The 27619-nt window shown below is 31.6% G+C and overlaps 1 protein-coding gene across 3 annotated transcripts; it reads left to right on the top strand.

Moving 5' to 3' along the window:
- The first annotated feature begins 345 nt into the window (after positions 1 to 345).
- Positions 346 to 26630, top strand: LOC143188830 (leukocyte elastase inhibitor). Of its 3 annotated transcripts, XM_076393299.1 has the most exons (7): positions 7713 to 7927; positions 21170 to 21474; positions 23658 to 23993; positions 24386 to 24642; positions 24952 to 25081; positions 25169 to 25690; positions 25751 to 26630. In XM_076393299.1, the coding sequence occupies exons 2-7, from the start codon at positions 21172 to 21174 to the stop codon at positions 26105 to 26107; spliced, it is 1905 nt and encodes a 634-aa protein (XP_076249414.1). In that variant the 5' UTR covers positions 7713 to 7927; positions 21170 to 21171; the 3' UTR covers positions 26108 to 26630. The 3 variants fall into 3 exon arrangements, with proteins under 3 accessions (XP_076249413.1, XP_076249414.1, XP_076249412.1); XM_076393298.1 differs by lacking the exon at positions 7713 to 7927 and adding an exon at positions 346 to 391 and having other exon boundaries at positions 25169 to 26630; XM_076393297.1 differs by having other exon boundaries at positions 25169 to 26630.
- The last annotated feature ends 989 nt before the right edge of the window (positions 26631 to 27619 follow it).

The following is a 27619-nucleotide window of genomic DNA, read 5'->3' as shown; positions in this document are numbered from 1 at the left end:
AACAAATCAATGAATTTGAGAGTATGATATATTTATCGAACGTGAAGGCAGATATGCATGAAACGAATATGATGAAATTTGACACAGTAAATTCTAGAAATAATATATTTTAAAGTATATATGTAAATTTAAAGACTCAAAACTATTTAAAAATTTTAAAAACACTTCCTAATTTAAAACTTGTCATTTATTTAGTAATTTAGTGTTTAGTTTGATTACGGATACTCTACCGTTGGTCGAGGAAACGTATTTTATACATTATTTGCAAATGCTAAATACGCAGGTTCGTTGTTAAAAATAGCAATTTTTGTTATACTTTATTAGAAATGTCTCATCTGCAAAATTGTGGTATCACTTTCTATTTATGGTATCAATACATCGTTGAAGATAGGTAAGATAAGTAATATATTTCCCATTTTTTAATTTATTAAACATTTATGATATTCTTATTTAATTTACAAATAAAACTGTAATTCCTCTTATGATGTTGAAGTATTCATTATCATTATAATAGAATTATTAAAATGTCATTCAGTTTTCAACAATTGAATTCTAGTAATGATTCTGTTTGAAAATCGAATAATAAATAGGACAAATATAAAATAAGCAAAAAAAATTGATGATAAAATTGAGTCTACAAAAATTTAGTCTAAAGATTTATTTTAAATGTTCAGCAAGGAAAGTCCTTTGATAGCATTTATTGTATACATATTACCCCCACTACTGGAGTCCTGTGGTGGGAGTACTCGTGCAATATAATACATCGTACATTATAAAGGCGTTGTTTTGCATTGCACATAATGGCATAATATGTAGTAGTTGAAGGGACACCGTGTCTCAATTTCTATCAATCTCTATGTAAAATGAAGAATAAACAGTTTTCACTTTCTTTAAAAATTTAGTCTATTATTTTGCATGCAATATTCCCTTTATATCCATAATGCTGTAAATTAATATAAAAATAATACAGAAAGTTCAAATGACATTCATCGCAAGACGTTTTTTATATATGTATTACGTTAAAAGATTTTGAAGCACTTTTATCAAACCAATTTTTGGTTACATAGATTTGGGGCGTACACGCCCTACATCGTACGGAACGTGTTAATTTATTTCCGAATAATCTGATCTACAAAATCAAAAATGAAATTTTTATACATCTTTCAAATGCTTACCCAGATAGCACACGACGTATTGAAGACGTCTATTTTATGTTTATTTTATGGTTGAACGTTTTACGACGTTAGTCCTACAGACTTACGCTTTTAACGTCTTAAAAATGTCTAATTTTTGTCTGAACGTCTTATATACGTAATTTGGACGTCCCTAAAACGTCTTATAAATGTTTCTTAAGACGTCCTAAAGATATATTGATTTGTAACATCGGACGTCTCGGAGACGTCTTTTGGACATTTTTAGAACTTTACTGGATGATTTTAAGATGTCCCTGTGCTATTTGGGTAATATAATTCAATGATTTAAAAACTAAAATCCAAATATATTCATGCATACAAACACAACTATTATGATAGATTTTATAAGCGAACGTAATTTCAGAATCGAAAATTTTTAATGAGGCGAATATCTTGGGCCGTGAAACATCGTCGCCCACACGTAATGAATAAATTATTGAAATCGTTGCTATAAATAAATTATTAAAATTGTTGTTAAAATTGCGTTTTGTGATTAGTTTGCCTCGAAATGTAGGACAGAATATTTTCATTCGATTACGAAAGTAATTGATTGTAATGTTTATGCAAAAATTATGTAAAAATAGAACTCGGTATTCCCAGGTTATATCGTTGGTCTAGATTTCGTTAAGTCATTGTCTAAAACTCATTTGCATAAGTCGAACACCTCTTAGCACTGATAATATACGACACAATTTTCTATTCTCCTCATTGATCTGTCTATGTTCTTGCTTTGTATGTGAGCAAAACCTTTTTCACTCGTTTCATTTTTTTTCGAAATACATTGTGCAAATAACTTTTACTAATTCATCGGATTCTTTTAGTTTCAAAAATACATCTCATATGCAGATTACAAAAACGTTTACTGGGACTTCATTCTTTTAAGAATGAAGAAATTTCTTTTCAGAAATTAGTGTTAAGTCTTGCGAATGATTATTCATTCTGCAAAATTATCAAAACAATGAATGTAAAAATGAAAGATTAAATGTTACGAAAGAGATTGAATTTCTGAAATACATATTGCGGCATATTAAGTAAAAATATGAAAAAAATGCTGTATTATCACGTTTTTTACTATAGCATATAAGTATTTTGTAATTGGGGACAATTCAAGTTCTCAATTAATTTATGTTTCATGAGTTTACTTTCCAGAAAGGGAAAAGCAGAGGACTTCAAAAGAGGAAAATTCATTAATCTAGTTTCTGATAGAAACTAATTAGCGCATTTTTGCGAAAAGCGTATGTCTAAACGATTTTCTATTTATATGTCGCGCACATATAAATCATTGACATTATCTTTCTCTCAAGTAGCCAATCCTTATTATCGATACACATCATTCATTAAATCACTAAAACATGGAAGAACGGGTTACGTGGTATGCTAAAATAATCCTCGTTCTTATTGAAGATAACTGTCCCGTGACTCCCACAGTGATTTCCGGGGATCCAAATCCGGTTGTTTAAAAAAACCCCTTTGTATGCGTAATTAGCCATGCGTAAATGGGAATTTCACTAATGCTTCATTCTGGACACGTACCATGGATAACTTTGGCGTTAACAAGTTTAACCCGACGAGTGTTGTGGCAGAATTTCTGCTTCTCGATGAAACTCGGAAAACTATTTAAGAAATAATGTTAAGAGACATGTAATCGTCTTTAATAATAGAGAAATAACAATTATATTAAATTCATTATAGTTTCAGCTTTGTAAAATTTATCACAGTTTCAACAATAGTAGGCAACACTAATAATAATATTTGACCCTAATAGTTTGACACTAAAATACTTAATTCTTCTCAAAAATTCTGATTATTCATACACAGAGTTTCAAGTAAACTCGTAATTTAATAGAAAAAACTGAATTGGAAACAAATAAATTACCGAAAAAGTTGAATATTCTTATTTTGATCTGTAAACAAAATTTTACAGTTTTCCTGAATTTAGATTTTTAGTTATACACATGTATAAGTATAGTCGACGCGTGACGACGAGATATAACAACTCTAGTAAAACAACATCTATCAATCCTTCACACTTCTACCAATCGATGTTGCCCCTTTTGCCACTTCTAGAGCTCCAAATTGACAGGAGCGAGGAAAAAGTATCCTAGGTCGTTGCTGGGTCCTCGGCTGGCTACCGCAACGTCAATTCTTAGAAGTGTGACAGACCAATAACCTGCTGTTTTACTGGATCATTATACATATGTATGTATCTCGCCGTTAACTGTACCTACGTTAAGGGAGAGACTGAAGTAACGGGTCAGAAAAATCAATTCATTAAGACTTCAAAGGACAATAAGACATCACAGGACAAGTAATGTTTTAGAATTGTTTTTATAAATAAGTACTAAACGAAAGGTTTAGTCTTTTCAAAAGAATATAAATATAAATTTTAGGTTTACTTTTTAACTTTTTAAAAGTGAAAATAATTTAAAATGGTGGAATTATTCGCTGTTTCCGAAACATTTATTGGAAGAACATTGATTGCTGGTTACCACATTATACAAGGACTAGGAAGTCTGAAATAAAAATCTTTTGCTGATTCATAAACTAGGAACTAAAAGTTTAATGATTGTGGAAGTGGTTGTAGCTTAAAATGAAAAAATGGTTTATACCCCAAAAAATGATTTTTAATCACTTATAAAAAATCAAATAATCGATTGACTAAATTAAAAGAATCGTAGGCTACATTGCAGATAGTAGTTTCTAGTTCATGAATTAACAAAACTTTTTTATTTCCGACGTTCCAATTTTTGTCTAATATTGCAACCACCAATCGATGTTTTACATTTACTCGAAAAGAACACCGAAGAGTTCCGCCATTTTGTAATATTTTTATATTTAAGAAATTGAAAGGTAAAACTAATACTTACATTTATATTGTTCCAAAATGACCCAATTTTTCATGTGCTGGTTAAATGTGAAAAAAAATTCTAAAAACATTGCCCCAAGATGGTATTTCCTCTTAAAGGGGATATCACAGCGTACAGGAAAGTCAGTATTGCTAGCGTTGCACGTAATATAAAATACTATACACATAACTAATGAACTACGCGTTTCCAGACATATGTATATTTGAATTTTTTTCGTTATTTTCGTATCTAAAACCAATCTTCTAAAAATGTCCTACATTTGTGTGATTTTTACATGCTTTGAAACTGCATTTTACGTAACACAAAATAACGTACAGTTAAAAAAACTAAACTTTTTTATGCATATTAATATACCCTGTATATTTTGCGATGGAGTGGATGGATGCGATATTCCTGGATCGATAGGAATTTTTTTATGAATTGATTTTTAAATATTCAGAGTCGTAGTCAGCGTCTTTTCCGGTTTATAATCCTGTAGTGTTTTTCCCGCAATTGACTTATTTTTAATATTAACCAAATTTAATTTAATTAATATTATTTTTAATATTAAAATATTAATTAAATTTTTAATATTAAGTTGATGAATATTTGTTGAAAATTAAATAATCTTTAAAATTACAGGACACTACAATTTCAATGTATTTAATTGCAGAAATATATCAGTCAACTTGACTTCAACTTTTACCGATAAAAATCCTCTTATTACATAAGCTTCTAAATATGTAATATTGTACATATAGTGTACGTATTATGACATCAAGTCAGAAATATCCTAAGCATTGCAGATTTTGAAACTTGTCGCAAAAGGGTTTCTACTGGAGAATGTCGTAATAAGAATTAATAAAGTATCGTTTTTATTTTACAGTTTTCTAAATTTTTTTAATCTTCTAAAATGCTCCTATATTTCAGAATTTTTTAAGAATATAATTTTTTACCAACGCAATAATGCCATGAACATGAACTACAAAAGTTGATTAAAATCAAATTATCAACTAAACTGCTTTTGTAAAATGCATGCCTTTAATCCTATATTTTGAACGTGCATTCTATGAAAGTTATCTGTCAGTGCAAACTAACACATTTTATGAATAAGTCATCATTAAGTGCTACAATATCGAGTTCATTGAAGTAGATAACATTCAACAAATTGCTGATAGCGTTAGCCTATATTCAAACATCTAGAAGTAAACATAAAACTTATTTTTAAATCTGCAAGCGTTAGAATGGATACTAAACGGTGATTCACAGAAAATGATAATCTTCGATTCGATCATATTTGATATTAGCCTACATTTGCAAAAATAGAGCTTCCAGGAATATAGCGTTAGTCAATTTCAAGCAACGCTTTTTCGACTTGAATCACTGAATCACTACAAACTGTAGTTTGATGTACAGTACTGATGGGTATTAATAAATATCGCAAAATCGATACTTCTTTTTAAATATGTTATTTATGTAATCTTATAAATAAAAACACCGCTTTAATTTGGGGTAAATGCGAACAATTCTGCCTTGAATTTATGCACACATAGCTGTATTAACGTCAAAAATACCTGCCACTACAGTATAAAAAATTAATCTGGATGTTAAAGTTGAAGTAAAATCAATCAATATAGTTAATATAACGTATTCATGGATATTTGGCAAAGTCATATGTAGCTACCCCATCCCCTATCCCAAAAATCCGATCCAGAGGAAATCCATTTACCTAGCTGAATATTAATCTCATATTGAATGTGTCAATAATTAACATATATCGTAGATACTTTGTGGAAACGTGTAATATTTAAATTTAATTGTAACTTCAAGCAATCTTTTCTGTATAAACTTATTGAAATACAAAAATAAATAAGATTTACAATCTGTAGAATTATACTTTATATACCAAAAGTTGTAGATAAGGTGTGGTAGCGTATTTTGGGCGAAAATAGTAACTTATACAAGTGATGTAATAATTATAGTACCCAAATTAAGTATTTAAATGATATGAAAAATTTGACAGAACATAAATTTTACTATTGAAAAATAAATTTTCCAAATGCAACTTGAAAGAATGCATTTTTGAAATCAACTCAAAGCGTATCTGTAAAGATACTTAAACTCCCCAAATTATTACCTGGATGTGTTAACAATTCACAATAGAATTATATTAATTTAGTAAAGAATCATACTGTAAATAATTATATTATAACGTGATTTGTTATTTTAAATATTCTTTCTAGGAAAATCGATGTATTAAAATCTCTTCAGAATGTATAAGCTACTATTAGAAATCGTGGTCATGTCCGACATGCAGCCTATATTTACAAAACTCATTATCATTTGAGTTTTACTTCATTAATTTACTTTCATACTTATATCCTCCACCGCTTCTACAAAGGATCATATATGTTTTCTAAAAGTGTATAATGTTTATTAAGAAAACCCACGACTCAGGAGATATCAAAAGAGTAACTTTTTTTATTAATTTTTTATTCTGATAATATAATCTCTATATACATTAGTTTAGTAAAATTGTGTTTATTTCTGAATATTAGAAGTACATAAGTTCCTTTTTAAAAGGTTTAAAAATTTGAATTATTAACAAATAAAAACAAGGGAGAAAAAATGAAAAAAGGAAAACAAATGAGGAAAAATAAATGTTACAATAAATTGTATTTCTTTCATCTTTACTCATAGAAAAATTAATTTTCTACTAATTGTATTTTTATTAATTTTTATCTACTTTATCAAGATCTAAAACAGCTCATTTAGTGAAATTGTTCATGATAAATTCTAGATATACCAAACGAACGAATTTGAAAAATAATACTTACGTTTAGAGAACAGTAATCATCATTCATTACTTTTTAAACGATTTATTACATGTCATGTAATCTTCTCCCTAAAAAGTATCCAATTTCACATTATCAAAAGAATGTTGATAAAAAGTAAGTCTTCTTTTAAATTGATTTTAAATTCCTTTAAAATCCTTTAAATGTATGAACAAATACAAAGGAATTAGCTACATCTTTACTTTCTATCCTAAAAATTTACTTTCGGGAAAATCCGCTCGTGAAATCAGCGGAATCTTCGGTTTAACTTCATCTTTCATCAAACAAATCGTTTTCGTTTCCTAGACAACACTTACGCTAATCAAATCATGCACTCACCAGTGTAAAAGTTCGTTCTTGGGGAATTCCTTTCTTTCATATCTCCGGTCTGCCCCCGGATGCGTCATTTATCAAAACAAATCATTTCCGTTCTTTCAGACGAACCCAATACCACAAAACTGCAGATTTAACCCTTCTTCTGCTCCTGGGAAATCCATCCCCTTCTTAAACTCTTCGCCCACTTCGCTGATCTGGATCATTTTTCCTGAAGTCAACCATTGACATGTTCTCAATTCAAACAAGTCTGCGCGCTTTAGTGAGTCTCGTTCTAAGAAAACTGATCGCTAAACACGTCCCCTCTGAAACAAACGATATCTGAATCGCGCGTGGAACAACCTGTACAGGTTTGGCTTCCTATCCGCGACCCTGATGACCGCTTTCATGGAGAAGCGACGGAGAGAAATGCGATAAATACGAGTAGAGTAGAACCGAGGCCGCAGTGAGTCAGTCCTCAGTCGTGTCGTGGCTGTTCATCGATTCACATCGTTTAAGTCGCGATTCATCCTATTCGCGAGGAGATTGTATACACGATACACGAGAGATTGCGAGGGTCGAGTTCGAGGTTCTTTTTGCGGTTAACGGTGGACGATGCTGTGAAACAACAGGTCCGATTCCTGACCGGTGAACAACTCGAAGTATACTTGAGAGTGCGATCGAGAAAAGATCTTCAGAAGAGGAAGATAAGAAACAAAATTTTTGACATATACAAACAGAGGTACAGTTATTCGTTTGGACATGCAGTAGTGACCATTAAAATTGCACCATCCTATAAATGTTAATGCTTTTGATTTAACTGTCATATAAGAATTAAGTGATCGTCTGTTATTTGTCTGTGTTATATTAATCGAATTCTCTTTTATTACTTAAAATTTTTATTTGCATTAGAATCTAGATATATTTAGGTATCGCATTTATAATTAATTTCGTATTCAAGAAATAGTATTTTTAGTAAGTGTTGCAATTTTATTGACCACTACCGCAGTTGGACATAGTAGATGTAAAAGTATATAGTTGATGAAATAAATTTAGAGAGGTTTTAGAACAATAAAAATCGAAATTAGTGATTCAATTGGGAATTTTGAGAATTTAGAATTCAGGAACACGACTGAGTGATATTTTTTGGATGTTGTGTTTTAGTTAGCTTTCACGTTTTGTTACGAAAAAGGAGAATAGTTGATTTTGAATCTTAGGAACTATTTATCAAATTTGAAACTTGGGAACTACCTGTCAGATTACAATTGTGCAAACTATCTGTCAGGTTATTTATGGCTGCCTAGTCGACAAGTATTTGCCTTTTTCACCATACTTGTAATTTATGATGTAAATATGTAAGATTTATAACAGTAGTTGGAAGTCCTGATCTCGCAAAAAAATTTGAACAGAAACTTTCTGTGGCGAAACGTAAAGAACAAGTTTGTTACCTTGAACCCTGCAGGATGTTTCTGCACCTACACAAACTAAGAAATTTTCGAGAACATCATGTTCTGTTCCAACACTTATGGATAGCAATCTGTGTTCGATTCGCAATTTTGCAGAGTTGATTAATTTGATTATTATTACTATGCTTTTCTGTTATACCTAATACGAGAATCGAAAATCTTGTATATTTTATCATTGATGAATCCTAAAATGTAGATAAACTTAAAATTTGGTTATGAAGTCTTTTTAAACAGTATTAAAATCAATTATGTACCTGGAAAAAATCGTAATTAAATGGAAAAAATGTGACGGAGAATAGTACGCGTGTTTTTGTTATTTTTAACTAGGAAAACAAGGAAAAGCACACGACGAACGGCGCGCGTCGTACTGTCCGTTATATTAACGCTCCTGTAACTAGGCGTTAATACTTACAATCAGAGAATGCTCTGTTTCGAAAGAAGCGAGCCTACAACTTTTCATGGCAGTTTACTTCTTGGTTAGTTCAATTTTCCTGGTCTCCTATGTAAATTCCGACACGTGGATGCAAATTTTGCGGTTGCAGCTGGCGGAAGCAGCTTCGCGAGTCATCCACAGTCGCATTGGTGATTATAATTGCGTTTCTTTCTCGTAAAATACATAACGACATAGGTTGACTCACGTCGTATTTAGTTGAGCAAAAGCTGGTTCCTAAATCGGTAATTGTAGTAACAATATAACTCAGAACAATTATTCTGTTTATTGTTCTCTAGTGATGATTATCCCGGACGATTAAAGGAGGACCTAACTACGCACACTGTTGTTCATAATTTGGATTTAGTAATGTTTCTTACCTACTGCTGGTTAAACACAGTGATGAACAAAATTTAGTTACACGAACACTAATAAACGTTACACTTGTACATAATTTTATAACCTGAGGGCAAATATGCAATCAAGATAATTTTTAAAGTTGAGTAGTGTATTTATGATTTGAAATTTGGTTTGTTTTAGTTTTTTTATTTCTCTGATCATGTCAAATTGTGAAAAAATGGATAAAATTATTTTGTCACGTTTTTGAAATAAAAAAAATACGGTAAACCTGCAGAGTCACACCATCACCGATTTCGATGATCTTTGGATGTATTGTTAGGTTCATCATTTTGAACAACTTTCTCCTATACATATAATAGGCGGTCGGCTTTAATTTCCGAGATATTTGAAAAAAACTGTTGCTACTACTACACTGAATTCTGGTTATACGTACTCGTCTGTAGTAACGGACGCGTTATTTGCGACGTGACGGCCGCTTTTCTGCTGTTTCTACAAATATAACACGGATCTGACAAACAATATTACAAGGGGTCGATTATTTAGCTTTAACCATCAAACTTGAGCATTTTTTTAAAAACTTTACTCAGTGGAATAAGTTGACCCAGTGGATACAGGTAATCTAAATCTAACTATCTTGGATTCTATCTTTCGAGGATAATTCAGTGTGCGTTACCTTTTTCCATTGGGTCAACTTAGACCCACTGGGTACTTATAAGGTGTTGGGTCGCCTGGGAGATATTTTTTATTTTTTTTAGACTTGTCTACTGGGTCAACTTATTCACACCATCACTGATTTCAATTTTTGCTTATAACTTTAAAACTATGACCCACCGCTTATTATATGTATAGGAAAAAATTGTTCAAAATCTCGTCGCTTATAATATACCTAAAGATAATCGAAATCGGCGGTGCTGTGACTAATCTGCAGGTTCTAGTGCAACAAAATTCCTTAAAATATATCACGTTGTTTCAACTTTTTTATACGATGGATAATTTTTTTAACTAAGCAGTTTAGTTACTCTACTTTTCTTTTCATTAAAATTTTCGTTGATATATGTATACAGAGTGTACCAGAACATGATTTTTAGGGAGCAGATTCTAGACACGAAGACGAAAATGTAAAAAGTACATGTGCACTTATGTCCAGAAACGCTTAGCTTTTCCATTATATGTTATTTTATATTGCGTACGGTATGACTCTTTAAGATCCGTGACTGTGCGCCACTCATTCAAAGGGTCGGAATATCCTGGGTCTAGTAAGACTCTAAAAGAGATAACACACCATGCAGGCAAGGCACGAGTCAGTGCTTTATACGATATTAAATGGTTTGTAACTAAAAAACTGTGCGTTTTTGAGTACGTGTTCACATGAACTTTTTTCATTGTCTACGTATGTAGAACCTACCCTGCAAAAATTTCCCACACTTTCTGGTACGCACTGTATGTATGGTCAGCTCAAACGATTCTGACCACACCGATATTCTCTATTTCTCTATCTTTTTTATTCAACGGCTCCCGTGTAAGGAAGAAATGTTGTTACAGATATGATCAGAATTGTCTAAGCGGGGTGTACCAATGGTGTGTTACTTTTGTTTTAGTGAAATGAGTTATCGTGAAAATTTCGACGTTTATTTTCAATAAATTTGGAGAAAAATGCGTATTTGATTAACTGAAATAAACTTATTCTTTTGAGACTTGCTAATGATATAAAAGTATAAATGCGACCTTGAGACTTATTGTTAGTATGTTAGTTAATTTTACATAACTCAGAAAAATGTAATTATGTAACATTATTTCACAGAATCATATGTGCTTTGTAGAGACGGATTTAAATTATTACCGTCCTAGGCTATTATATTTTTACTGCCTCACAATGAAAGAAAGGAATAGGAAAGATAATTTTACGTATTCTTTGAAGATGAAAGTGACTGTTCGAAATCTTCTTTAAAACATCTGCCGTTCTAGGCTTATAGCTTATTCAGCTTATACCTATCCAAATAACTACGACATAATTTGAATGTCTTAAAAACATCCGACAACGTACGTTTTATTGCGGACTTCCGTTTGTACCCATAAAACATCTTAAGGACACATTACATGAATGTTTCGAAACGTCCAAAATTTACGTTCATAAGATACATTAAAGATATGCTACATGGACATTTACATTCTTAAATTTACATTCTTAAGACATCTAAAAGATGTACCAGATAGATATTTTAACAATGTTTGAAATTTACGTATCAGATGGATGTCTTTTAAAAGCGTTCGAAATTAATGTTTTTTAAACATCTAGGAGGTGTATCATACATTTTCTATTTATCACAGACTCTAGTCTTCTACTCGATACATATATCGACCTCACATTTGACGTGTTAAGATGTCTTTAAAACGTCTGTCTGACGTATTGAAGACGTCTTAAAGAAATACCATTTTGTAACTTAAGGCGTTCGAAAGGTGAGTGTATGACATTTATAGAATATTACCAGAATTTGTAAGACGTCCTGAATGCTTAAAACAAACGTCTTAAAGTCGTCCTTAAGACAGTTGTATAAAGTTCTGAAGACGTCTTAAATGTCACGTTTTGTAACAACAGACGTTCACAAGACTTGTATACGATGTTCGCAGGATATTATCAATGTCGTTGGTTCGTCTTGAATGTTAGGCACGGTATGACGTCTTTATGATATCTTTGTGCTATTTAGGTAAATTCGCTTTTGATACTTTGTATTGTACTGTGAATATACAATATCTAAAATTTGGAAAATTGACCTCTACCTACTTGACAATAGAAAATGGAAAGTACATTTAAATTCAATGCAAAAAATAATTAAGATAGTTCTTAGCTTAACGTCAAAATTCAGGACTTTGTTCAAATTTTGAGCAAAACTCATTTGGACTACGAAAATGTTTGCGCGAGAAGTTATTATTAAGATACGAGAAATTATTAATAAAAGTTGATGCATTTTAATACCGTGGCATATGACGGAATTGAAAAAAAACTACTTCTTTGCTACTTTTTATGTCTGAAACAGTAAAATTATGTTCAACAACCTTACCAAAATTGGCATGAAATTATATTGAAATGTTATGAAGCGAATGTATTAATTTCAATAAAACTGGCCATACAGCTTTTTCGTAATTGCTAATGAGTTGTAATATGTAAAAAGTTTCCTGTCAATTACAATGAAACTAGTCAATTATAGCTAAATACTAGTCAATTAAAATTAAACATCCTATTTTCATATTGCAATCATTAAGCTACATCTACGTTGTGACAACAATGAAGAACATTTTGTCACCACTTGTTGCTTATAGCATGTAACTAAAAAACTATACGTTTTCGGGCATATGTATATGCACTTGAACTTTTCATTGTCTGTGCGTCTAGAACTTATTCTCCAGAAGTATTTTCCTATTTTTTTACGCACGTAGTGACAAAATGTTGCTCGCTGCTGCCTTATTATGGACATAGCTTTATATTAATATTTAACTTTTTTTAGTAAATCTAAATAGTGTTAAAAGTTATTCCTATAATTTGCATAGTATCACACCACTTTTATATTCATCGTTCAGTAACGAACTCTCATTTGATTAGCATAGTTGGCTAAGAACTACTTTAGTAAAATAAAATAAAACAGTTACATAGCTATGTAACAAAAAATTATTTTCTATTCCTGATCAAGTATATATTAAATATTACTATATGCAACACAAATAATATTTTTAATTGTGTATTTATTTATATTGTTAATTATAATACATATTTGTAATAATAATAACAGACGAACGCTTGTTGTTTGCCGCGGCGATTAATCAGCGAAAATTCCGCATATATGTAGTTTGTACTGTCTTAAGGAATCCCAGTTTGGTCGAGCAACATCCTTTTACGGACAGCTCGCGATAAGGTCAACATGTACGCAGAATTACCATGTGATTAATCAAAACTTTATTATTTTCACTATATATTACCTCTTTGTCTTTGACCGAGGAGAATGTTGTTTCTTGCATCGCTATCTCGTAATAATTTTTTAAAAACACGTTCTTCAGAAATTCTGATGATTACAGCTCATCGATGATGATTAAACAAGCGAGTACGAAATTGCTTTCTTTAATTTCCTAGCGGAGATTTAAGAAACAGAGATAGCTTTAGATTCATCGTAGCCTTGGAGAACCATGATTTCGATTCTTGATTGTGCATTCACTGGTTGATTGTATCCTGAAGGCATCTGTGTTCAGGGACAGTCTAATCGAATATTTCATTGTTATAAATTTTTCAAATCATTTCTATGCAAAATTTAATACATCTTTCAGGTCATGACAGAAATACAAGATGTATTTTCATTGCTTGAATTTTGTACAAATATTTTGCATTGATTAAATCGACATACTCTTGATTTTTGCAAATGTTTTGCTTAGCGGGATAGTATTGAGGGCTCAGAAATTTGGCAAGAAATTTGTGGAACTTAAAATAACTGGCAATCGCTGTATTCAAATCGATAGAGGTAAAATTTATTGAGCTTTAATCATAAAAAAGATACGTTTTTTATTCTTTTTTCATACTTTTCTCAGTTTTGCGATAAGTTCTAGTTTGTTTTTTATGATATTCTCGGTAACATAAGGAAAAGTACTCAGCGTAATGTTTTCCTATAATTAGATATCGCAATACGTCTTTCCTACTTATTTTTTTACTTTTATTTTATTTACTGATCAATTTCGTAATTTTTAAAAAATTTTTTCTTTATACTATTATTTTCTATTAAATAAGATGGTAACGATGACTTTCATTAAATCGTAAACAGTTAGGCACATCGCAATTCGAAAAAAAGATAGAATTGTCAAATAATTTACATTATTAATGAAACTAAAGGAAATTAGAGGATTCTGTAATTTTTCAGATGTATCACAGAAATTAGAACAAAAATATTAATCTATTTCGTTGTCTCTTACAGTTTAACTTTTACCGTTTTATAGGAAGTGGATCCCAAATTTCAGAAGTTTTATAAAAGTTAAACCGCAAAAGATATAACAAAAACTATTAAAACTTTTTTACTTTATTTCTGCCCTTCAATGTATCTATAAAATTACAGAATCCTCTAAATATTAGTTGAGCATATATTCCAGATAGCACCGTACATCTGAAGGACGTCCATTTCATGTTCAGTTTACATACGAATGTCCTGCGTCCATTTTGAACATCTTTAAGATATTCTTAGGATTTAAATTGTGGAGATTCTAAAAACATCCATTTCTTAAATCTTACAAATGTTTTCAGGACTTAGAAGATCCGTAGAACAATGTTCCTAAGGCTTGAATTTCGTATATTTTAGAAATGTCCGTTTGGAAACTCCTATATGGGTGTTTTTAAGGCTTACATTTTGCATGTTTTAAGAACGTTCGCCTTGAAAATCTTTTAAATCTTCTAAAAGATTAAATTTCATATGTTGCAAAAACATCCATCTTATAAATTTCATAGACGTTTTAAAGAGCAAGATTTTAGATATTCAAAGAACAACTATCTTGTAGATTTAACCGATGATTAAAGCACTGAAACGTTTTTAGAACACTTAAAATTAATACTTCAGTTAATATTTCCCAAATGTGTATATTTATTTCAAAGATAATCAAATCTTCTACATATTATGTATAGGTGTCATAATGTCTGAATACGCGAATTTGGCATAGATCAACGTTAAAAGTGACCTGGTTCACTATCACTATGTCCCGCGTAATTAATAGTAATTAAAACGTTTATAAAAAGTATAAAAGACATTTTGTTTAGTCATTTTAAATTTTTGGAATACGTTTCTTATACACCTATCAAGATATTACGATACTGACTTTTAAGATGTTTTAAACGTTCACGGAAAATACAGAGAATGTTACTTTCGAATATCCGGTAAATGTTCTGAGGATGTTGATACAGCACATCCTCAGTACATCTTATGATGTAAATCAGACTTTCCTACGATATTTAAAGAACTTAAGAAAGACATGTAGGAGACATACGAATCGTATTAGCATGTCCTCTGAATGTAAGGAACGTCCAGATTGGCCGTTCCTTCAACATACATAAAATATATTTGTACTATCTGGGCAGATATATTAATATTAAGGCATTGTTATTGCAAAGTGAAAGCAGATCAGACATTATGATATTCATTTGAGCTCCCCTATCACGCTTTAAAATATTGCCACATATATCATTTACACCTTGTATATATTATAGACATTATAAATTATGCATACAATTGAGCAGTTTCATTGTGATTGCATCATGTTCTCATTTCGATGAAATTAATATACATACTATCAGTATCGATAACTTAAGTATCACTTCCTGCGTTACACACATGTTGAAATATAATGCTTGCATAAGGGAAATCCCATGTTTAAATTATCAATGTCATGACCGATTGCCAGATCGTTGATTAAATTTATTGCGCATCTTCCGCATATTTATTGTTCCAATCAACCATGGTCTTTCTCGTCGTCCTAATCCTGTCTCAGACGGATGCTCAATCCGGGTTTTCCCAATGCATGCACGCACACTTCCACGAGATTGTCATCTGAAACGATTAGCGACGTGTACAAAACACTGCTATAAAACCGCTGGACACGAAACAATACTTACTGTTCGCTTACTGTAACAAGAACAAAACATTGTATTATCTCCTTGTTTCTGGGATGCGTTGAAGGACGAAGATGTCTCCCGGAGAAAACAGTATATGTTGATCATCAGTAGATAGAAGGGATAGATAGTAGGGGGCACGGGTTTTCCAATCGTTAACAACTAAACTGGTTTCGATTCTTTATATCTTCGAGACTCTCGATTTGTGACACAATCATTAATTCTATAATGTATTACGAATGAAGAAGTAGGCAGACTGAGGAATTTGTATCTATAGATAAAACAAGATGTTGTTTTGGAGTTTTATAATTTGTCAGAAAACAAGAATTTACATTTTGCAGAAAAAAAATAAAGGATGACTAATTTTGATATAACGAGCTTTTATAGGCAAGCGTTTTAAAGGCAAAGAATCTACTTTCTTACTTCAGTATTAAATTTTCTGGATGACACTTTTATACTCAAACGGGGGATGGAAAGAGAAAGGTGATTTTTCCTGTAAGATTCTCGAAATTCAAACGTTTCTATGGAGCTTTACAACCTTTTACTGCGATACATTTTACAATTAATTTAAAAGCGTAAGTCTCTCATTTACAACGATCCCTTGAAAATTGATGTACGATTTATTTTGCCGATTTATCTCACTTTGGAAAATTTTCGGGGAAAAAACTATCGTCACTTTCCTAACTCGAATCGAATAACATATACAATTTTTTTCACGAAGTTACAGTACTTCAAAGATTAACAATTTTTCAGCCCAAAATTAGTGATCTTTTAATTTTGTTACGAAGTGTACTTATATTAGATAGGATGTTAAAATGATTTTAAATCGGTTTTGGTAGTCGTTTTTGTAACATTGGAGAAAATAGAGTACACAATACGTTTATACAATTTTAGGACTGATTTTCGCTTGAGAAAGGTTGCCGAAATTGGAACACTAAAACATTTTTTACTATATGCTGGTAATAAAATATTTTTAATATTTAAGATATAGTGGGGAAAAAATATTATTACCTATGCCTTCAAGATAATATAATTGATTTTTTCCAAAATATAATATAAGAAGTTAGACAAGTGGTTTTTTATAATTGTGACATCAGCCCACACAAAGTAACCGGTTTCCTGGTATGGACCTCTCTGGTTTCTTACATTGGACCGCTGGACTAAAGTGTAAAAATGATTAAGTTTTCTTAACAAGTTTACAAAATATATTATATAGATGTTAGTATATTGAATTTGTAAAATCTTATAGTAAAAGTCAACAATCTAAGCAATAATATTCTTTTAATTTCGTATCTACTCTTACCTACGGTGTATGAACCCAGGTGCAACATTTTATGCGCTGATCATATTTTCTTCCTCGATTTTCTCACACAAGGTGCAAAACCACTCAGAATCCCTTTTTTGCCCCTTAAAATGATGCTGTTTTTGTAATATCCTACCATTGCCTATTATGAATTAGTCCAATGAAACAACTACTTTTGGTCTAACCTAGGCAACTTAACCAAATAATTGAAAATATTTGACCTAACCTGAATTTTAAGTAAAAATTAAAAAATGAATACAGTAAATTGTAGCTTAATACTTGTACCTTCTGTATATATAATTGAAAGTTATGATATTAACTTTAGAAAATTTAGAGAGCTTAGAGTCAGATTCTAAAATAGTAAGTTCTCATTTGTTATAACAAACGCAGTTTGGTGCTGTATATGATAGCAATTATCGCATTAATTAACTTAGTATATAAGCAAAATATATTGCCTGTAATACGACGCAAATTGTTCATACATTATAAGATACGCTGGTGGTCGAACTTAGGTACCGCCTCTACTATTTGAAAGATTAAGTGGCTGTTATTGCGACTAATTAATGAGATATCTAAACCAACGATAAGATTTATCACAAGTTTTATATGTGTAACCACATGCGTTTCAAAATAATTTTTTGTTGAACATAATTGTATTATATTGTATTATCATGGAGACAAACATTAAACAATGAGTTTCTTTTTTTTTTTAAGTGGGTAAAACTGTAAAAGAAACTTGAAATGTTGCGTGCAGCATGTAGAATCCCGATTGATGGGACAATATCTTGATTTCACTGAAAAACTAGACAACAGTGTAACGCGTGAGCTGAATAATACTCCAAAAACTGATTTGTACAAAGAAATTCAGAAGTTACATGATCGTGCCAGTAGATACATAGATTTACGAGAGAAGTATGTTGAAGACTAGAAAGGAATTAAGTTATTTTCTTGATTATTGCGATCTGTTCATGGATTTTTCGCTGGAATTTAAAAACTTTTAGATGTACTAAATTAAATGCTTTAATAATTTTTTTTCTTTCTAGCATATTATGGCGTATACCAATGTACTGTAAAATGAATCTTCAACTAGAATATTAGCTATTAACTCATTTATTGTAATAATAAAATAACACAAGAAGCATAATTTGTCGATAAATAAGACATAAGTTACAATTTCTTGATAAAATTTGTAGGAGGAAATTACATTTAAATTGAAGCTTATAGAGAAAAATATGTTATTGTAGATAGAATTATAGATAGCAATTGTGTGGAATAATTTTCAAAAATGAAATATGGATCATCATACATTTCTTTAAATTTTCATAGATCAACAAATCAAAACTATTTAATTTTATTAAAACCGTATAGCGTAAATACAAATAAACGAATAAAAATGTGAAATTCATTAAGAATGTATCCTCCTATTCTAATAAATATATATTTGCAACACATTGCCATCTGATACTGAGTCGCTTTTCAACTAGAAAATTTGCATAGATAACTGATTGCAAGGAACACTACGATAATGTTCACAAATAAAAAATTTCTGAAGCCATGTGTTTACGGGAAAACGATAGCCTGGAAACCATGAAAACCATGTTCTTATATTATCTACAGACAAACAGTTAATAAAATACGATATTCAATGTGGCATCGCATATCCGGTTGTCAAACAAGATTGTTAGGGGCCATTTTTATTCCCTTTTTGCTTTATTATTTTTGTCATAAATAAACAAACAGTGCTAACGGAAAGGAGTTCTTTCTAAAGAGAAAAAAGTCAATGTTTTGAAAATATTGATGGTGTAATTTAACGTAATAGGTATATAAATAACAATATTGATTTTCGAAGTGGGTTTCGTTTATATTAGCTTTCTCGCGGACTGTTAAATTAGTTTTATGAATTTATATTTTTATGTGTAAAAATGAATGATAATAATACTGGTTTTACTTAAAATTACCTGAATAATCTAATCAGGTATTTTATATGTTTTGAAGAAGTTTGAAAATGGAAAGTTCTTTTGCACTTTTATTATTTTAGGTTTATATCAGAGACAAATTGTAAGACCTTCTAATTAAATTTCACAAAAGTTTATATTTGGGCATTAATTCAGCAGATCCCATTAAAAATCTAGAACTTTAAATTACTAAAGTTTTTGCGAAAGTAGAAATACCTGATCCTTGTGTCATAGTCATTATTAATCCTGAAATCACTGATGACTGAACGGAAGATATAAGATTTATGAGCAAAACGACGATAAGCATTTTACATTCCACATTACCGTAATGTAGAAACGGATAAGTATCGAACAGGTTGACAACAATGACATGTTAAAACCGGTTTATACTATTTTATTCTATAAATCGGTGGAAGATTATCTTAGGGATGATAAATTAACCTTGGAAATATCCTGCAAAAGACTTCGAAGTTTCAAGGAGAACGTTGTGAAAACTGCATATCGTTGTATACAGATGAACTCAACAGACGAAATAAAAAAGATAAATCCTTCTTGTTCTTGATGCTACTACTATAAATATGTCGAAGATTTTAATTAAATGCATGAAAGTATAATTTATCTTTAGAATTATATTTTGTAAATATTATAAAGATTATTAACTGCAAATCAAATAGTTATAAAATATTTTCAGAGAAGTCCTATAAACGATTACAACTATTTCGATTAGAATCTTGAAATTTTGGCAATTTTATTATTATTTCAGATTATATGCATCTATAAGTGTGTGCTACACTTTTAAGCGGAAGAAGAAATTAATCGCATATCCTCATTGTTACTGCTATGAATACTGAATCTTAAAAGCGCAACAGATCAAGAAATTGAAGGATTTGAAAAGTTATATCGAAAAAAGTTCACCATTCTCTTATTATGAATACAAAAAATTAGCTTAAAAATCATTTTAGTGAACATAGCCAATATTTTTGAAGTTTAAACAATTTTCTTGAACCGAATAACATTGCACTAGGAAATGTCGAAACACATATGATAGCAAACAATAATTAGCATATTGAATTATTATTATTCAACTATGGCGATAATAGCGTAAAATCCAGATGTAATTTTTCATTATCGGGTTCTATGTTCCTTATCTCTTTTCATGTTACATACAATCACATCCGTCAGACATTGCCTTCAAGTATAATACAATAATAGTTGAATCGTTGAATATATGTATCTTATGTAATTATACATATATCACTGAATAATATACAAATATATGCAGAATTCGCCTAATGAGCAAAAATATAGAAATTATCGAAAGTTAAATAAAATAAAGTTAAAATACACTGTATAGTATTTGAAGGATGAAACAAATTTGTAATTAAGTTCTACTTCTCTAATTATTATTATTATAAAAGTAAGAATTTGCATAAACATCTGCAGCCTATATGTATATTACATTGATGTGCGTTACGAAAAGTCGTATATCTCAAATATCCAAGAAAAAGAATATGTTTTATCTTTTTTTATGAATACTTATCTAGTATCATGTTGTGGCTTTACCATGAGAAGTATCTAATTTATTTTACCGTTTCGCCACAAAGGTCACATTTAGACATTTGATAGTACATACATTGCATGGTTTCTTTCATACCAAATTGTACAAATGAGCTCTTCTTTGCGGAGGAAAACAAAACGTAATATCTTGAATCACATCGAAAATAAATATGTTCTTTTTTGTAAGTAAATGAGATATGCTACTTTTCTTCATTTATTTGTATCAGTTTAACATATTTTCTGCAATTTTTGCATTAAGATTTTATCTATTTTGTATTACAGAAATGATGATTACACTGGTATTCCTCAACATCTTAGCCTACAGTTGGGGCCAAATTATCTTCCCAGATCAATTGAAATTGCATCGAACAACCACGATACCTCCAAGTGTCTATTCAACGATCAGCTCTAGCCGTAATGGAAGACCCCCAATAAATATAAATAAACAAACATCATATTCTATAGAATACCCAGGCTTTGGGGCACAAAATTCTATTTTGCAAACAACTCAGGAACCATTACTATCAGCACAGCAGCGACCAGCCATTACACAAACAGAAAATCCTTTACAAGACTGGAGCGATCACGTAAGCACTGAAATGTTAAAACTTTTAAGTGAAAGGTGTTGATGAGTCGTCTTAATAACAACTTTGGGAAATAATTATTCAGTAAATTTGTTGGGAGAAGTAGACGAGTTTTAGAGCTGTCTAAGAATTAAACAGAAGATGGATAGTTCAAACTGGATATTATAGTGTTTCTTGATAATCTTTTAATGGCAATGTACGGAAAATATATTATTACGTATAGAGGTGTAATACCTAACTGAAACCAGATTAAGTACTCCATAAATAATGATTTTAGTGAAACATGTTTTACATAAAAGTTTAATGGTTTTAAGGATTTACAAGTTAACATAATTAGTTTTGTGAATCAATGCGTAGTGGACATATGAAGGCTCAACTTCTTTCTTTAAATAGAATCGTATATAGAATGTATTACAGAATGTGAGAAAATTTTGCAGGGAAGATTTACATGCGTATAGAATAAAAAAAGTTCATATGAACATATGCCCGGAAACGCCTAGCGTTTTAATTATAATGTTTAGTTATAATTATCGTGTCCCATTATTCGAGAAGGACGATGAAAAAAGATGAAATGAGCCTCGGGTCGGGTTGGGATCTAAAAGTTTGTGATACTCGGGTACCCGAAAATTTTTGGTAATCAAAGTTGGATCGCGTCGGATACTAGAAAATTTGTAACATTCGAGTACTGGAAACAACAGCTAGAAAACACCTCGCTATTCCTGCTACACAAGTATCTTGTAAATGTCTATTTTCCGATGTTGGCAACGTTGTAACAGTCACGCGAACAAAATTAATATCCGAAGAAGTTGAACACTTATGTTTTTTTCACAATAACTTAAAATGAAATAATTTTCATGCAACATATTATAAATTGCTTTCTTTGTTTGCGAATCTTCAAAATCCGATTTCACGTAAATAGAATACGTAAACATTTACTTATACGAATAAGCGTAAAATCTGATTGAAAAATCACCCGATACACGACAGAACAATGTGAGTACTCGAATGTTACAAATTTTTAGGTTCCTGATCCGATTTAAACACGACCCGACTCAACTTCGATTTCAGGTGCCCAAGTATCGTAAATATTCGTGTCCCGACTTAAATCTGAGAAAAATACTCGATCTGAACCTGGAGTCTTGGGTACCCCACCACTCCTGAAAAATGCACAGTTTTTTAGTTACACGCTATTTTATATTGCTTAAAACATTGACTCGTTTCTTGTCTGCAGTCTGCACGGTGTATTATCCCCTTTAAGGTCTTACTAGGACCAGAGATATTCTGACCCGTTAAATAAGTGGCGCACAGTCATGAATCTTAAAGAAGTGTTTTCGGACATAAGTGCACATGAACCTTTTTCATTGTCTTCGTGTCTAGAATCTGCTTTCCAAAAATATCCTACATTTTTTAATACACTGTGTATTTTTCATTACCTTAACCGATTCAGTTCATCATTCTCTGTAAAAAAGTGTTAATCTATTCATACAAGAGAACTGTTAATTTAAGAGATGTGTATTTTAACCTTAATTATGTAAACTGGCATAACTGGAACCATTACTTCAGATAAAATCTATGTATATGGTTTAAAGAGGGCTACCTAATGAACTATTTGATTTGTTCCTATCATTTGTAATTTTCAGAATCATTATAGTAACTTTGGAACAAAGGATATTCACAAAACGATAATCTTTTGTTTATATTATTGTTGACATTTTCCAATTAATTTCCAAGTAATTAAACATCTAAAGCACCAGTTTTCGGTATATTTCATTTGAAAAAAGAAGTTCTTATGATCTTTGTATGTCAATGCATAAAAACATTAAACATATCAAATTATATCCTTCGCGAAACCATTCAACTTTTATTTTAAACATTTTTTATTAAAATCAATATTTGCAGAATATTAGAAATAGTTTCAATACCCTTCCATATGCTATGTATTATAATGAAAATGTTGATTCAAAGTGTTCAGAAACTAAGATTGGATTCCAAGATACTCAGTTACTCTTGCTTTTTCTAATCTGGCATGACATGTATCGAAGAAATGACCTCGGTAATACATGCGTTATTATCTATGACTCATCAGCTTTTTTCCTTCCTTTTTTATGTTAAGTTTACACTGGATTTTAACAAAGAGCGTTGACTTTTAAATAATAGAAAAATAAGTCAACACTAATTGATTTTAGGTAAACAATATCATTGCAAGGGGTACACTAAAGTTTGCTTTGGATATGGAAAGAGAGATCTTCAGAACTCAGAATATTGCCATGATCGATCAACGAGATAACATAGTTTTCTCGCCGATCAGTCTCACGGTGACTTTGGCGATCATTCTCGCAGGTTCTGCTGGCAGAACCTTCAGGGAAGTGTCCAAAGTTCTTGGACTGGAAGCTGGAGTCGACATCTCGCGAAACTCAGAAATCGTTCATCAAATGTTCGGTATATTGTTGAATCAGCTTCACAGTAAGATAGACGGATCCCCTGGACCGCGACTAGATTTTGCCACAGCGGCATTTATACAGGTAAATATATTTTCCTTCAAGACATTGAAGAAAGTAAATGTTACAATAGCCAATCATGTTCCAGTATCTAAACAGTAATACTAATAAAAACCAAAGATAGTATATTCAGCTACTCGGATACAATTCAAATGTCGGAATATGCATTTTTAGGTTGTTCACTTAGTTGGACACGTGATATTTTAAGTGTCTAGGTATTGGAATATTTACTTTACCTCTTTAAACACACACCACACCACACGCACGCACGCACGCACACACAGAAAGATTTGTCAAGATTTCCACAGTAATGAAGAATTCAAAGATTTCCGAAGAAAATAAAATAATCAAATATTTCTTAGTAAAAGTATAAACTACAGAATCATTTTCCATTTCAATCGTTTTTTGTGTAATAGGATGGATATCCAATACTTCCTGAATTCAAGACACTCAGTGACAGAGTGTATAAGAACGAGGTAATGAATGTAGATTTCTACAGAAATGGGAGAATGACACAGGAATTCATAAATAACTGGGTCAAACAAAAAACAATGGGCAAAATTTCAAGTATCTTGGACAATCTGCCAGATCCAGCTACTACTATTATTCTTTTATCAGCACTCTACTTCAACGGGGAATGGAATCAACCTTTCTTGCCATACGCCACCAAAAGGTCCGCTTCTCTATTTTTCAAATATGAGATTATTATTTAAAAAAAAAAAATTTCCTACAATTAGAATTCTTTCGATTTCTATTCTCAAGGAAAAGGAAAGTAATTATTGATATTTGCATTAGCATATTCTTTCAAGTCAATACATTCACGAGTATATTCGCGGTTGACAGTGTATTTAGGATTGTCAGTACGCTGTATTTTATATGTATTCCAATGAAATGGCAATACAAAAGAAATCGCATAATTTGGGCTGGCAGAAAATGAATTATTAAGAGAAAACAAGGCATTCAATCTCTTTGTTCTATTCAGAAAACCGTTCTTTATTGAACCTGATCAATCTATCGACGTCAACTTGATGTATAATGGAGGTACATTTCCCTTCTTCGAGGATAAGCAGTTAGGCGTAAAAATACTTGGTCTGCCCTACAAAGGCCATGAGGTGAATAGAAAACTTGTAAAGTGTCCACTTACAAACTCGACATAAATCAAAGACTAAAACTCATAGCACTCTTTAATTTCTTTCCAGACCACGATGTACTTGCTACTTCCAACAGAACAAGGCGCTAAGGCACTGCGAAATTTTCAGAATCAGCTAACGGTTGCCCAGATCGAAAACCTTATACAGAATATGAAGAATGAGAGCTGTATCATTGGTTTGCCTCGAATGAAGCTGTCTAGCAGCTTCAGTTTAGCGTCAGCACTCACAAACCTGGGCTTAACCAGTTTATTCGACCCAAATTTATCAGATTTGAGCCTCATATCCCAAGCACAGAGCAAGACATCTACAACAAGCCCCACGGGAATGTACAATCAGTCGAACCAGCTAACTAATTTCAATTCTCGTATAGGTGACGATAATAACGTGAGTCACATTGTACGGAGAAATTACTTCACGTATGAGGACAAGTTACGAGGTGTTACTGTGCAACAATGGTCCACCGGGTTTTCTATTTCAAAATCACGTAGTCGTCGTGACTTCAGAGACAAAGAAGCGAAAAAGCCTCTTGGAACTGACGAAAAGAAGGAAGCCTACGTAGTGGATGAATCTGTAGCGAATAATAATAACGCGAAAGTTGTAAATCTTGAGAACAATAAGTACCGTTTCCAGGAGCAGAGGCGGAATGTAAGAAGTAAGAGGCAAGGTAGACCAATCGATCAGAATTTCCTTGAATTTGTTAGACAGAAGAACTTCCCATCGTATGGGCTGGATGACCTGAGAAACAACGCGAATTTGGTGAACCCACATCTGTACGCTTCGCAGGTTCTTCACAAGGTAGAAATCGATGTGACAGAAACAGGCACCGAAGCAGCAGCTGTAACTGGCGCAATACTGGAACGTGACGGAAATCAGAAGAGACTGGTGGCGAATCGACCATTTATCTTCTTTATCAGACACGATCCCACGAAACTCGTGCTCTTCTGGGCCACACTGAATGCTCCTACTCCCAACTTTCCACAGACGTAATCACTGCAGACAACTGCTTCAAATGACCATGTCGAAGAATCTTATAGCTTTTAATCAATGCTGTCTACAATTTAACTTATCGTTGTAGCTTCAATCGCATCAACAGACATTTTTATAAATGCTAATAATTTGTTATGTGGCTGATGACCATTTATGAATGGCTAAATGCGCGTGGTGTGAGAATCAAATGAAATTTGGTTAGCTAAGAGCGAAATTCACACTTCATGTTCTGCGTAACGAGAATATGGACTTTACATACAATTTATTTATTTGTCACATTCCTACGGAGGTAGTGTTGTCTCCGTAGACTCCAATTTTGCGCATATTCACGTAACCAATCAGACTGTAATTTTATCGAAGGTAAATCTGTATTCCTAATGAAACAGTATTTCCCTTGACACTTAATAACGTAATTTAATGAACATTATATTGTATTAAAGAAAACGTATTTTAAGTGCCTTAAGTTATTATAAGAATGGTTTTATATAATCGTAATCAATAAACATTTATACGTAATCGTGAATGGTGTTAGTCACTACGGTTATATTTAACAATAATTTAATTCCTGAGGTCATCCGGTGAGGTCAATGACTTTCTCCGACGTACTCTTTCTTAGCCTTGTACAGGGTGTAACAAAATTTTGTAAGACGGCTTCTCTAAGTAATTCTACACTTTTGAATCGGTAGAGATCTGTGAAAAAAGTTGTCGCAAAATTGATCTTGGCCTTGAAATTCAAGGTCAAATTCTTTTATGCTTATATGTATGCTTCCATTCACTACGAGGACCAAATTTGTTAAAATAACCATAGATCGCAACCAGACCGTTCTCTTATAAAATCATATTAAAGCTTTCAACGTTTCTCTTTTGCGTTTTGGATTTTTTCTTCTTTATCAAAACATAGAACCAACGAGATTTATACCTCTTAGTAATCGAGGTGATCACCAGCCTCAATGTAGCCACCATTGTTCCGTAAACAGTTTCTTAACTTCTGCTGAAAATTTCTGTGAACTTTTTTGTGAATATTTGGTGTAGCCTTCAGATGTCGAAAAACATTTTCAATTTGTAATTTTAATTGTTGCCTAACTCTAGCTAGCTGTCCTGATTAATTTACAATATTCTTTACTTCCCCCAGAAAAAAGTCAAGAGGCGTAAGTTCTGGAGAAGCTCTGATTACAAGTAAGTAAAGTGATGATTTTTGTCCTACCCACCGATTTCTAAATAGTTCCGATAAAAATTTACAATTATCTAAAAAAAATTTGGCACTATCAATGATATGCCTCGTATAATTTATAAAATGTGAAGGAAGGAAATTATCGCTGATATGCATTGGCCCTTATAGAAGAATAGTTGTGTCAAGGTTCCTTTGACATATTTGATTTCTCGTAGTAAGTAAAATGCTACGATGCAAGCATAAACAAATTTGACCTTGAATTTTAAGACCAAGGTCAATTTTGCTGAAACTTTTTTACAGATCTCCACTGATTCAAAGACGTAGCGTCACCTGCAGAAGAC

Source organism: Calliopsis andreniformis, chromosome 3 (genome assembly GCF_051401765.1).
Source record: "Calliopsis andreniformis isolate RMS-2024a chromosome 3, iyCalAndr_principal, whole genome shotgun sequence".
NCBI lineage: Eukaryota > Metazoa > Arthropoda > Insecta > Hymenoptera > Andrenidae > Calliopsis > Calliopsis andreniformis.
The sequence above is the reverse complement of the archived record's forward strand: the minus strand, read 5'-3'. Positions and strand labels throughout refer to the sequence as shown.